The sequence below is a fragment of the Mercenaria mercenaria genome, chromosome 11 (assembly GCF_021730395.1).
Source record: "Mercenaria mercenaria strain notata chromosome 11, MADL_Memer_1, whole genome shotgun sequence".
Classification (NCBI taxonomy): Eukaryota; Metazoa; Mollusca; class Bivalvia; order Venerida; family Veneridae; genus Mercenaria; species Mercenaria mercenaria.
The window spans coordinates 33,645,325-33,659,464 of NC_069371.1; the positions used below are offsets into that span (position 1 = coordinate 33,645,325).

General features: G+C 35.0%; 1 protein-coding gene across 1 annotated transcript; it reads right to left on the bottom strand.

The window, feature by feature from the left end:
• Positions 1-4,577: 4,577 nt before the first annotated feature.
• Positions 4,578-12,072, bottom strand: LOC123530869 (uncharacterized). Its single transcript, XM_053517107.1, has 2 exons — positions 10,341-12,072; positions 4,578-7,165 (listed from the first exon to the last, which is right to left on the bottom strand). The coding sequence occupies exons 1-2, from the start codon at positions 10,753-10,755 to the stop codon at positions 6,591-6,593; spliced, it is 990 nt and encodes a 329-aa protein (XP_053373082.1). The 5' UTR covers positions 10,756-12,072; the 3' UTR covers positions 4,578-6,590.
• Positions 12,073-14,140: the final 2,068 nt, after the last annotated feature.

Here is a 14,140-nt window from a genome sequence, read left to right on the forward strand (position 1 = left end):
GGCAAAGTTACAACCCGGGCAAGAGCTGATATGACATTTGACCTCCAACTGTGACCTTAACCTTTGAGATAGGAATCTGGGGTTTGCGCAGGACACTCCGTCTCACTGAGGTTAACATTTCAAGTTGGAACAGTAAAGGACAGTATCATAATGCTGACAAAACCAAAAGGTTAACATTCCTAAAAATACCTTCCATTATATGATTTAAAATATTCAAGAAAGCTAAGAAACTGCGAGCCGGCTGCCCCAACCCTAACTTTACCCTCATCTTTTTATTTATTTTTATGTTTGTATTTTTTGGAGAGCAAGGGGAAATAGTGGATTCCAGATGCTGCAAACAAGGGTTTCCCCGCCCCTTAACTTTCTTGATTTACAATATACTAACTTTACTCTGATCACAATTTTAAATTGATATGTATTAATGATAAATTACTGTAAATACCAGTGAAATGCTGCACAGTCTAAAGCATACACCCTCTACAAAACAGAAGCTCCCAAGGGACAGGAAAAACTGACAACCGGCAACCAAAAGAATGATTTGGGTATTTTATGAAACAACTAAAAATATGTCTGCCTGTCACTGACCTGTTTCAAAGCCATTATTCAAAACCTGCAAATCAATATTAAAATAAAAAAGCATGATCTGTAAATAGTCTGCTTTGAATTTCTCTTTCTCGGTTTTCCTCGACTTATCATGTACAACTCCCATAAAAAGGAAAACAAATATTTAGACAGAACATCGGGAAAAAGGAGAATGTTTTTTCCTAAGTTTTCTTTTCAGTGACAGAAAGTGCCTGCAAACCAGTTTAAATCAGTAATAGGGATATAACATTCAAAAACATGTTTTTCAGTGTTTTTCGCCCCTACAAACTGACCAAATCTGAGAGATTAAGAAGTTTACAAACTAGAAATACACTATTTAAAACACACCATAAAATGCACGTACTCGTATAGTACATTGCATATACATTTTTCTATTTTGTGGTAAACTTATTTTCTGTAAAGAAGTTACTTCATTTAACTCTTTCTAACTAAAATTATTTTATTATAACCCGAGTTATGTGTTGAACCCATGTGCACACCGGGGCAGCAGCTACTAGCAACAGCATTTGTAACAAAGTGTAAATTTATACCGCTGCATCACTGAAAAGAAACGGTAACTATCATAACTGTTAATATGTAAAAATACTTTTTTTCAGTTAGCAGACGTCTTGAAATGTGAAATATAACTTGATTCATTAATCAAAATCATTAATACCATCTTCTGCTAGTTTCAGCCAAAAGCTATATGCTGGTCATTCAGGGATTATCTTCGATGGAATATTAGGGCTTTACATCTCTATAATTTGTTGTATGTGCGGAGTTAAAAATTGCCGTTAAAATCTGATAAATTGGTGCCTATTTTGCAAAAGACACACACATACTCCTTTCATTCCCACACAAAGAAAATTATTCTTCATTTAAATCAAAGTTATCACAGTAACAAATGTGCAAGACTTTGAATCCAAGTTTTTCAAAGTAAAGGTATTGATCTCCAGATTTTGGCTAAAAATGATCTATCTTTAAAATTGTTGTTTGGTCTTATTATGAACATTAGAAAATGAGTTTTTGTTTCTAAACTATCTTAAAAAATCAAGAAAAAAAGAAAGAACATCATTTCCTTCCAATTATGCCTTAACTACGTCTTAACCCATTTGGTTCTGGGACGATCTATATATGAAAAGAATTGGAACCACTGCCTTACCCTTGCATGATCGTAAGAGGCGACTAATAGGGTCTTCACACTTCGTTTTGCTGTAACTCTGTGATTCCAGCAGGTATGCATATTTTGATTCCATACCTCATGTTCTTATTTCGATGTAAATGAGATGTGAAACCAAAATTTGGCGCCATATAACCTATACTGTGTTGGTATAAATAAATAAATAAATAAATACTTCATATTGTAAAACATCTAATCCCTTTTCTATACCTGAATCCATTGTTAAAATATTGATTCTGCCTATGTCCAACTTTAACTGAATATCTGTTCAACATCATTCAATATCTGTTGAATATCATCCTTAAATATCATTCTTTTATTAAAACAAAATATTTTTTCCACTATTTGCTGCTGAGGAACGGTAATTGACTTCTTATCTTATTATGCACTGTGCTATTAGATAAGACTTACTGGTATCAAAGTAACATAATGCACTTCTAAATAGTTTATACATATTTATTAATCTAACCAATAAGAAGACTATTTAATATATTTTCATTTAGGTATTATAGTTTTTACATAATTATAATTCAATTGTAAACAGATTAAATTGTAACACAAACCTGAATCTCAGCTCATGAAAATGTGCTGACCACCTGTAAACTAAATGCAGATTAAGATCTCTATCCACGGGAGAAATTTATTGCAGTGTCATGGTTCCCGGTAATAATTGTTCGTAGAGCAGTGGAGCAGATAAATTCAAAAACCAGTCTGTATAGACTTGCATTCCTACATGTATTTTTTTTTGAGAGAAAAAAATTCAGTCGCTAATTTTGCGCGAAGAAGATCAGATCGAATATTCTATTACCTTAAAAATATATTTACATTTTTCACTTAAGTCAATTTATGATATAAAAATATGCGAAAGTCATAGAACTGAATATCAAAAAAACCCGAATAAGGTGTTTAAGTAGAGGACCCTTGATCAGTCTACGAAAATTGGGAAAAGTTCTTTTACGATTGTTGCTGACAATTCAGTGTTATAATTATGATTATATACCTGCATTAAAAAGAAATTGAATGATTTAAAAAGAAATCAATTTAAATTTTTACTTTGAAATTTTATTAAATCAGTTCGTCTTATATACAATTTTTGTAATCTAAACACAACAGCAATACAACAGCTGATCCTAAATTAATAACGTCATCTCCATATGAGAAATGTTCAAGCGTACGTACTGGAAACCGCCTCCTGGCGGCTTCCAACAATACATTGTTTTAAGGAAAGAAGGCCAAATGCCAGGGTCACAATATGCTTAAGTGTTCAAGGAGTGGAAAGCATTCAAGTTATCGGGCATCAAATATTATGCCAATAATACAATAATCTCCTTACTTTTTAACACTGGACGAGTCTGTTGGAAAATATACACCGAATTCACTAACACACCTGCGAGAAGATTGGTTTCTTTGAAATAAAATTTCGATTATTGTTCGCGTATTACTATGTTATCGTATTCTTTAAAAGTTTATTAAATAAGAATTTCATTGTATTTGTGTGTTTGTGGTTTTGCACCATTTTTCAACAGTATTTCTGTTTTGTAATGACAGGCAGTCAACCTAACCAGTGTTCTTGGATTCTGGGTCAGTACAAACCTGTTCTCCGTAAGTAACTTTCTAAATTCCCCACATGAATTAGAGGTAGAGTACGAAGGTCCGCCCAATTAGCTAAATAGGAGAGTGCAGACTACGGTCTGTGTGGTTGTGAGTTCGATCATTGGGCGAGGCGTTTGTTCTCTATGACGATTGGTTTCTCCAGTGCCGAACGTCATAGCTGTGCGCTGGAAAAGAAAACCGCACCAAACAGGCAAATATTTGGAAGTGTCGTCAACGATGTAAATAAAAACACTTGATGTGGTGTTAGAAAAGAAAGAGTAATTTTCTCTTGTCAAATGAATATAGTCATTGTCATTCAGACAGATACTATTATGTCAATAGAGCTGCGTCCTCATGATATTATTTGTCCGCATCTGAACTCAAAACAATGATTTTATTCATCGACAAATTACTGTTTGGGATATATAATTTCTTAAGTAACATCTACAGCATACGATACATTACGTCCCGTAAAATGGCTCGATGCATACAATTCACGGTAGAGATTGTTATGTTCGTACAGAAGCTGCCTTTTGTCTATTCCATCTTATTTTTTCTTGTAACTTACATAATATTATGTCTGCCAACTTGTATTTTCAAAATGTACGTGAATTAAGGACAATTCAACATGTGGGAGACTTGTCTTCGGATATTACGAGAAGACGATGCAAGTTTAATAAAAATTTTATGAGCATTTTCATTTTTTAACAAAACCACATTTTTTACGCCAACTATGAATACTATGTTCTACCTGCGACTTGTGCAGTGTCCACTTTTTCTATACTATATATATATTTACAAGCCTATTACGGCAAATCTGAAGTTTTACAGGGTCATATATATATTACGTTGCGAGAAAATAAATATCAACTCCATCTGTCCTTTATATACAATATATACGTAGTATAACACATAAATTGCCAAGCGAAGTTTATAGAAATGTCAAGATATTAAGACTATAAAGAATACTACCAGCATTTTATGTGTTAGCAAAATCAAATGTAGGTGATTTGCAAAATAAATAGGAAATGAATGTTCTTTAATTACACAATGCTGAATAAAAACACTACTATTAATCATATATGGCATAATTAACTAATAATTGCGTCATCTGGATGTCCTAAAAATTATGGTATTGCAATTGTCAAGAGAGGCTATAAACAAAGACAATTTACTTAGACTACATTTATTATGTTGCTATTTCTTTTGTGATACAATTAAGTTTAAAGATAAAAAAGGTTTGGCATAGTTCTGCCATGGCTGACTTTACAACCACAACGAGGATGGCGTTAAAACACTGAGAAAACTTTCTCACAATCTGAATAATTTGCATCCGGTACTGCGCTGATCCCCTAAGATGGCATAAGCCGGGGCAATATGGCAGAGACCGATAACTCCGGATAATCGGAAGATAGAATGAATAATAACATGCCGGATAATCGGACACTATGATTTTTTATCGCCGGATATCGGACGATATAAGATTCTCATACGCCGGACAATCGGACGTAATTTAAATGTACACCGGAAAATCGGATGATATCAGCTTCTCACACACCGGACAATCGGATGATATCAGAATATAGAACTTGTTGTGAATTTACTCGGGAAAATCTGAAGTAATTAATTGAAATCGTGTTTTAAATTTTGCAATGGTAATTTATCTGTTAAGAAATACTCATGAATAATTTTGAAATTGACAGCCATGTACATTGTGGTTGCATTACAAAACCGCGCTAGTATGCATAATACAAAATATCAAGTATTGATCATTATCTGTGGAAGAAAAACATGTGACTTATTAGTATAAAACAGTGTAGTTAATACAACTTAAGATGAAGTAAAACAAGCTTGTGTACTTATATAACAGTGGTAAACTGGTACTATGAGTAGTGAAAGAAAGCATACAACATACTAATTATATATGAAATCATTATAACTTGTAAGGAAAAGTTGTTCTTATGTTACATGCACAGAATGTCTGCTTGTATACAGTTACGACAGTTACATAGATTAGAATTCACATTAGATCTATCGGAAAAGTAAGCGTTCATGAACTGGCAAATAAAGTATTTTACACTTTGTCCAGAATACACTAATTTGTACAGTTTATATGTGAGTCTATACATAAAGCAACGTTTTTGCGCACATGTATCTTCCACCCGTCAGCCATGACGATCGATCTAACACGTGTTTACCAATGGAAACATGACGTCAAATTCTGAAAATATACAGAAAAAATAGCAGACACAAGAAATATATGAGGAAGGGAGGCAGGGTAACAAAATTAAAAATAATAACCGAGACAAAAAATTTTCTGACCTGTATTCCTTGCTGGAATCTTCGAAAGAGAACGCTGTGACGTATTTCTTGCATTACGTCAGCAGGGGATAATCGCTGCTGATAGCTTTACTAAACAAGGTCGCTAGAGTTGTCTTCCCCTCTCGACAATGACAAACATTTCAAGACCGGCTTTAAATAGATCTATATGTGATTGTCAAGAGAGGCTATAAACAAAGACAATCTACTTACACTACATTTATTATGTTGCAATTTCTTTTGTGATACAATTAAGTTTAAAGATAAAAAAGGTTTGGCATAGTTCTGTCATGGCTGACTTTACAACCACAACGAGCATGGCGTTAAAACACTGAGAAAACTTTCTCACAATCTGAATAATTTGCATCCGGTACTGCGCTGATCCCCTAAGATGGCATAAGCCGGGGCAATATGGCAGAGACCGATAACTCCGGATAATCGGAAGATAGAATGAATAATAACATGCCGGATAATCGGACACTATGATTTTTTATCGCCGGATATCGGACGATATAAGATTCTCATACGCCGGACAATCGGACGTAATTTAAATGTACACCGGAAAATCGGATGATATCAGCTTCTCACACACCGGACAATCGGATGATATCAGAATATAGAACTTGTTGTGAATTTACTCGGGAAAATCTGAAGTAATTAATTGAAATCGTGTTTTAAATTTTGCAATGGTAATTTATCTGTTAAGAAATACTCATGAATAATTTTGAAATTGACAGCCATGTATATTGTGGTTGCATTACAAAACCGCGCTAGTATGCCAAAGCGTGACAGTCCAATCTAGCATGCAGACTGTCAAAGCTCCGCCAAAAACATATTAGATCTTTCACGTATTTGTAAAATTAGAAAGGCGGAGTAGCGCGGGACAAAAATGAGTCATACAAATGTATCACTGAATCTACTGAGGGTAACACAAAATATCAGTCTGACAAAAAGTAAACAGTGCATTTTGAATATTCGTCACAATAATTTCTATGCCTTTATGTGACAAGTGCACACCATCTGAAAAGAATTCTTGGTTATGCGTGATTTCGAGATATCTGATGTAACCACCTCCCGACTGCATACAGAATTTTGAAAGATCCGTATTTAATCTTTTTCTGTCTTTTTCCAGTTTATCGTGATTAACTTCGTTTCGGTAATATAGCCTCGGTATAATTGAGGACCAATCAATTCTTGTTGATGGTAAAATACTTAGAATGGATTCAACTGACTGTTTTAATTGAAGCTGAATATGACCCAACGGAGCTTGTCCTAAACCATTTCCGCCGCATTGAATAACAATTAAGTAAGGAAGTGGTTTATTAGTTGACATTTCCTGGATAAGCGGAAAGAGTTGATGTTCGCGCAAACCAGGCTTAAATTTCCACTCTACTACCCCTCCAATTTGCGAGAGACCAAGATTTTTGTCTGTTGCATGGTAAAATGCATCTCTCACCATGGAAGAACCAACTATCCACACATGGAACGTATCTAAGAAATTCAAAAAGTTAAATTATGGAACATATACTCATAATACCAGCAATTTGGTGCCAGTTACAAATCGCATTAATAAGGCCTAATATAGGTTTTGTATGCCGACGATTTCCAGCGCCCGAGCTGTTTGATATATTCCTCTGAAAAACCCTTGTTGTGAAGATATGTAGCACCACCTATTCTAAAGGAATGACTCTGAAATCTTTTTATTGGGACCTCTAGAAATTTCAGTGACTTTTTCAAGATTGATTTAAATTGATATTGAGTAAGAGGTAACCCATCAATGTGACACAGGAATTGACCGTCACAGCCTGGATTCATGGAAATGTACTTTTGTAGAACTACCTTTAAAGATGCAGAAATTGCTGTATCTAATGGAATTTTAATTAAAGAACCTAGACCAACTGGTCCTTTTTGAAACTGGTAGAAAGAATATAAAGGAAGTGTCTGTTAATCGAGCTCCTTTAAAGGGAAATGAAATCTCGCTGACTCTTAAAAGTCCATGAAAAGCTATTAGAAAGCCTGCTGAAAATAGGCATTGTTCGTATTCAGATGAACAAACGCAGCCCAGGCAACTTATAATTCTATGAAGCAGTGTAAGGTCAATAGGTTTGCGAACATCTTTACAACTTTGAATTCTTTTCAGACCTACAAGCATTTTTCGAACTATGAAAAACTGTGTTTCGTCATAAAAATTGTTAATTTTGTTAATAAAACTTATCGCCGATATGTGACTTCTTACAGTTCTGTATGCATTCGACTGCATTGACATAAATGATATATATTCCATAATGTGTTGCAATGTAGGTGGCCACCTAGCTGTGTTGTAATTTAATCGCCTAAATTTATCAAATGAATTTAATCCCGCCTGATAGCTTCGGCGAGTACTTGTTGACAAAGATCCTTCTAACAGCTGGAAAACATTGTGCTGCAGAGATTGATGAAATCCTGTGGAATTGATAAAGGATCATGTGAAGCGTAATGTGGTAACAAAGTTAACAAACGAGAGACCTGTAAACGGCTTAATGCGTCACATATCGCATTTTATTTCGATGGAATATGTACTGCTCTTATTTGCATATTTTGTTGCAAAATCCGTAAAACTAATTTCCTTAACAAAATCAATACTCGTTTATTACGAGATGACTTCTTATTTAAAATGTGAACAAGGCTTTGATTATCCGTGTGAATAATATTTTTTTTGCCTTTCAATTTTTCAGCCCATAAATAGAATGCTAGTAGTATTGGAACGAGCTCCAGAAATGTTATATCTCTGAAAATGTCATCACACCAGGACAATGGCCATCTAAAACAAGTCCATTCTCCATCCAGATAAGTTCCGCATCCTAAGTTTTTATTCCCGGCTGCATCGGTGAATAAATTCATATCGCAGTCTAAAACCCAGTCTAAATTACTAAATACTGACACGCCATTGTAGTTATGTAAAAATTCTAACCATATTTTTAAATTTTCTCGAATTGAATTTGTAATTCGGATAAAATGATGAGGTTTTTTAGCTTGTGACATTGCGATTTATAATTCACAGTTGAATGCTCTGCCTGATGGTATTGCCTTAGTGAAGAAATTTAAGAGACCTACCAACGACTGAAATGTCTTTCATCGTACCTTTTTCGAAGAAAGAATTTCTTGTAAACTTATTTTTGCTTTAGAGATTTTATCCTCGGGAATTCTAAATTCCATCCTCAATGAATCTAGTTCAATACCTAAATATGTAAGTATCGTGGTAGGCCCTTCGGTTTTATCCTCACTAAGCGGAATACCTATATAGTCACAAATGTGTCTAAAATTATCCATTAGATTTTGACATTCTGAGGTTTCCCTTTTCCCAAGAAAAATAAAATCATCTAAATAATGATCAAGAAATTTCGACTTTGAATAATTTGACACTATCCATTGTAACGATGTTGAAAATTTTTCAAAAATAGAAGAACTTATTGATGCACCCTGCGGCAACATTTTTTGTATCCAGTAATTGTCGTCAATTTTAATTCCCAATAAATTGAAATCAGCTGGTTGAACGGGACATGAATTAAAAGCTGATTCAATATCTAATTTTCCTAGTAAGGTTCCTGTTCCTACCTCTTGAATCATATCAATGATATGATCAAATTTTGAATATTGAACCGAACAATAACTCGGATCAATAAAGTCATTTACACTTGCCCCAATCGGATGGGACAAATTTGTAATAAGACGCAAACCTCCGGATTTTTTAGGAACAAGACCGACTGGGTTTATTCTTAAGTTTGAAAATGGTAAAACATTAAATGGACCCAGCATACGATTTAATCTTACTTCTTTGTCTATTTTGCTCTTAATATATCGGGATGAAGAATGACCGATTTCAGATTATTTGAACAAATAAATTCACGCGGGCCAGAGTACTGGAGCGAAAAGCCATTTTTGAATCCGGAGAGTAAAAATTGTTTTTCTTATCATTTTCATAACCTCTTAACCAGTATTCCAGACGATCTGGCTTAATTGGCGTTCGGCCTATGTCTAATAAACGGTCGTGGAATTGGGAATCTTGTGACTTGACGAACAGCGGCTCTGGGTCTGAAATTGTTTACTGAATTTTGAGACATAATTTGCCGACACGAAATAAATGAATGTGGCCCCTTGCATGTTTTACACAAATGCTGATATGAGCAATTAACTTTGCTGCAAAAACCTTTATCATTAAAATGAAAACAAGGCTTAAAAACCGGTTGAGATTGCTGAGTAGTCATAGTCAACAGCCAAAGTTCACCATCTAGCATGGACCATTTGCAAGGCTGGTACTGAGACAGTTTCAGCCTGAACAATTTGTCATAAGAAAGCCAACCAGTTATATTACGTTTAGCAGCTAACCTGATTGTATGTAAATACTGAATAAGATCAGCGGCAAGATGTGGTTTTTTCATAATCATTATTTGAACAAATATCAAGAAAGCATCTGTCCACAAATTAATGGTTGTAATTTCTTTTACATTCTGGTCATCTGCTACAGAAAGCTTACCCTCTATAATTTTTAAAGATTGAGATTTCTTGCTATCTCTATCAAGTAAACTTTCTAATTGAATGAATTCGTTATTCCATATTTGTTCTTTAATTTTTTGCGGCACGTGCATGACCATATTAGAACACACAGATTGTAAACAAAAAACATTACCTTCTGTAACAGGGTCAGGAGGTAGGACAGCTGACGATTGTGGCAGACAGACATCTTGGTTCACTACAAGGTGGGTCGAATCCATGTGTAATGGCCCATTCGGTTGTGGCGCATGTGCATTTGAAGCACCGACTTCTTGAAAGGCTGTACCGTATTGTTGAGAATCTTGTTGGATGTTACTAGTACTGGCCTGAATGCTCTCCGTGTTTATCAGAGCAGGGTGTCCAACATAATTGTTCATTTCCCTGCAGATTAATCGGATTATACTGAACACTAGGAGAAAGAGGGTTTGTAATGCTGCTGGTCTGTAATTGTCCTTGATCATATCGAGAAAATGGAGGAAATGTATATTGTCCTTGTGGAATACATGAACCAATATTAGCACTAGAAATGTTCTGAAGTTGTCCTGAACCATAGTGTTGTCCCGGATTAGCTGGAAAAACACCAAAAGCCGTACATGTAGAACTACTTATACTGGGAGAAGAAAGAGGGTTTGTAATGCTGCTGGTCTGTAATTGTCCTTGAGCATGTCCAGAAAATGGAGGAAATGTATATTGTCCTTGTGGAATAAATGAACCAATATTACCACTAGAAATGTTAGTGTTCTGAAGTTGTCCTGAACCATAGCGTTGTCCCGGATTAGCTGGAAAAACACCAAAAGCCGTGCATGTAGAACTACTTATACCGGGAGAAACCCGAGTGTCGGTGTTCTGGTATTGTCCAGACAGTCCTGTTATAAAGGAACCAGTGGTGGGGTAATTAGCAGATCCAGCACTGTTCAAAGTCTTGAGCATTTATTGTGTCTGAAGCGTGAAATTGTCCCAGATTAGAGCTGCTTAAATGAGAGTTCATGATTTGGTTATACTCCGTCGTAACCGGATGACTCTGTGCTGTTAATTGGCTGTTAATGGCTCTGGGTGTGCGCCTACGTGTCCTCCTGGTTTGAACTTGTGAGGCCACAGTGGAAGTCTCCGCCCTACGGCGTCCGCCCCTGGATTGTCTCTTCGGCATTTCCAGATATGTAAATAAATTGAATGCAATGTTAAAAGCATAAAGCAAAGGTGTGAAAATATGTAGGTGTTTGCCACGGGCTCGGGTCTTTAACGGTCGATCTAGAGCTAAATCTGCTAGCCTACTCAGTATAAAAAATTTAAATAGAGAATCTAGATCCTCTGTACTGTACATCTAAAATATATAGAGTTTCTAAATAAATCAAGAGTATAACATCGCAGCTCATTTAAAACTTTATAGTTTAAAGTGGCATTATGCGCATCTTACTGCACATATAGTGTGTTTTGGTGAATATTTTATAAAAGCAATTTTCAGTTGCTGTGCATTTAAATGTGTTAAATCAACGATAATGCCGCATAAGTATTTGAAGTTGATTCTTTAGAAATGAAGATATTGGACTAGTAAAATAATAATTCTTTTCTTCAATCTTCTAGGCAGTGATCTCCCTTACATATAGGTAGAGATTTCTGAAGTTGAAGGGAAGCAACTCCTGCGTGCAGTTCGACTTTTCTTAAAAAGACTGTTCTAGTCAATATAAGAAAAGTCATATTTGGAAACTATTTCTTACTGGTAACTGGAAGAGTTTGGTAAACTGGGCTAAAAGCTATAATTTCCTCCACCCTTTTTACACACACATCTATTTCAGATGAATTTTTACTTGAAAAATGCGCATAATTCCACTTTAACAAAATTAAAAATAATAAGCGCGACAAAAATTTTTCTGACCTGTATTCCTTGCTGGAATCTTCGAAAGAGAACGCTGTGACGTATTTCAGGCATTACGTCAGCAGGGGATAATCGCTGCTGATAGCTTTACTAAACAAGGTCGCTAGAGTTGTCTTCCTCTCTCGACAATGACATACATTTCAAGACCGGCTTTAAATATATGTGATTAAAATGTTGCAGTTTATGTGTTTGTAGAGATGCCAGTGTAATCGCCATGTATACATATATATTGGAGAGAAGCTATATTTGATCAATTATATCCCAATTGAAATAGAGATTTACTACATTTGTGAACATATGGGTAATCAGATAATGTATATTATGTTTGATGTCACGTTTTCAAACGTAACGCATAATGCACATATAAATTTTGGAGGACACAATCCCTTAGATAAAGTACTCACATAATTACTCGAGAAAATTGAAACTGACGATCAGGGTGAACAAAAACACTTTCTACTAATAAGTTGTCTGTCGCCACAGACTCCGTGAGTAGATGAGAAGGTGAGGCATAATTAAAGAGACATCTCTGCAGGAAATGATCGCAAACAAGGAGATCGAGTTGATTAACAAACAACAGTTTCGCTGCTTCTGCTAAATTAAATGACGTCTTTCTGCTGTTTCGAATTAACAAGAATTTATTTTTTACTTTTTCATTATCCTAATTCTGATCTTTGTTAATAAGCACCGTAACGTTATATTTCAAAATGAATTTGACAACCTCTCTATTTTTGAGACCAACTTATATCATAAATTATTTAAGATTTTGTCAACAATACAATACATCAAGTACAAGAAATCGTGTTTAGACAACATACAGCCCGTACAAAGCTAGACTGGGCTGATTTTAAATCTATGACAGTTATGTGAAAATTTATGGTTTTCAGTTATTTTAGAAATTCAATGATGAAATGCGAACACAACTGAAAATACTTTTGTTAGTGTCCCATTGAAAACTGAATAAGTTATTAAGTGGTAAAACAAACATATTATTTACATGGTAAGATTATAATTCAGTTTTATTGTCTCAGAATCGTACGAACAACTTACTTTTGCCCATACCCCAACCCACAACTACATTGAAAATGGAGATACACGTTTAATTGTCATACACAAAAATGTCGGTCGCTCCGTCTGTACTTCTGTAGACAATTCGGTTCCAGATAAGTAATTGGAGAGCGGTTAAAATTATGGCTGTTAAACATTTCAGAACGATTACATTTGTGGTCGATTTGGTCAAAAGTAAAGGTTACATGAGCATTCAAACCAAAACAAATAACTATTAAGAATTAAGGACCTTTTTTCTGGTCAGTAAACAGTCCGTTTTGTGTATTGGTTCCGTAGATAAGTAACCAATGTCATAGGGTACGTGAGATTGAAACCAGTTTTAGATCAATCAATGTCTATACCAGTCAGGCGTGATAAGAGAATGCTATAACGCACTATTTTAAGGGCAGCAGGTCAAATGTCAAGGTCGCATTATGCTTGAGACTGGAGAACAGCTGTCAAACTTTATACGACGGTTTATTGTAGTCAATAAATAGAAGTCATAGATTTGGAGGACAAAACAAAAGGATTAGCACACAGGTTAAGGTTTCTATGAACTCTAGACAAAAAATCGTTTCCGTTTAAATAACTGGATAACATTTGGACTATGTTTTGCAAATATTTGCGATAAATGCTTTATGTTCAGCTGATGAGTGTTTCTGGCTAAAAAGCTTTAACGAGCCTGAAAATGTTTCCAATCAATAATTGAATAATGATTTGGTCTACAGTTGTCAAATGTCATAGGATCATTGCTTATTGCAAGATGTTCGTGGTATTGTGTCATGGGTCAGTAGACGAAAGATAAATGTCATATAGACATATAAACTGAAAAAAGAAAGGAAAACGCTTCTGACCAATAACTTGTAAACATTCAAACCTCCAAAGATAATTGCCTGTGGCTAGTGTCCATAGGTTCAATGTCAGTTAGGTCACAGTATACTTAATACAGAAAATTACGCATACAGATACCCCTCGACAGGATATCATGAGAGTCATATATGTTTGAAAACAAATAT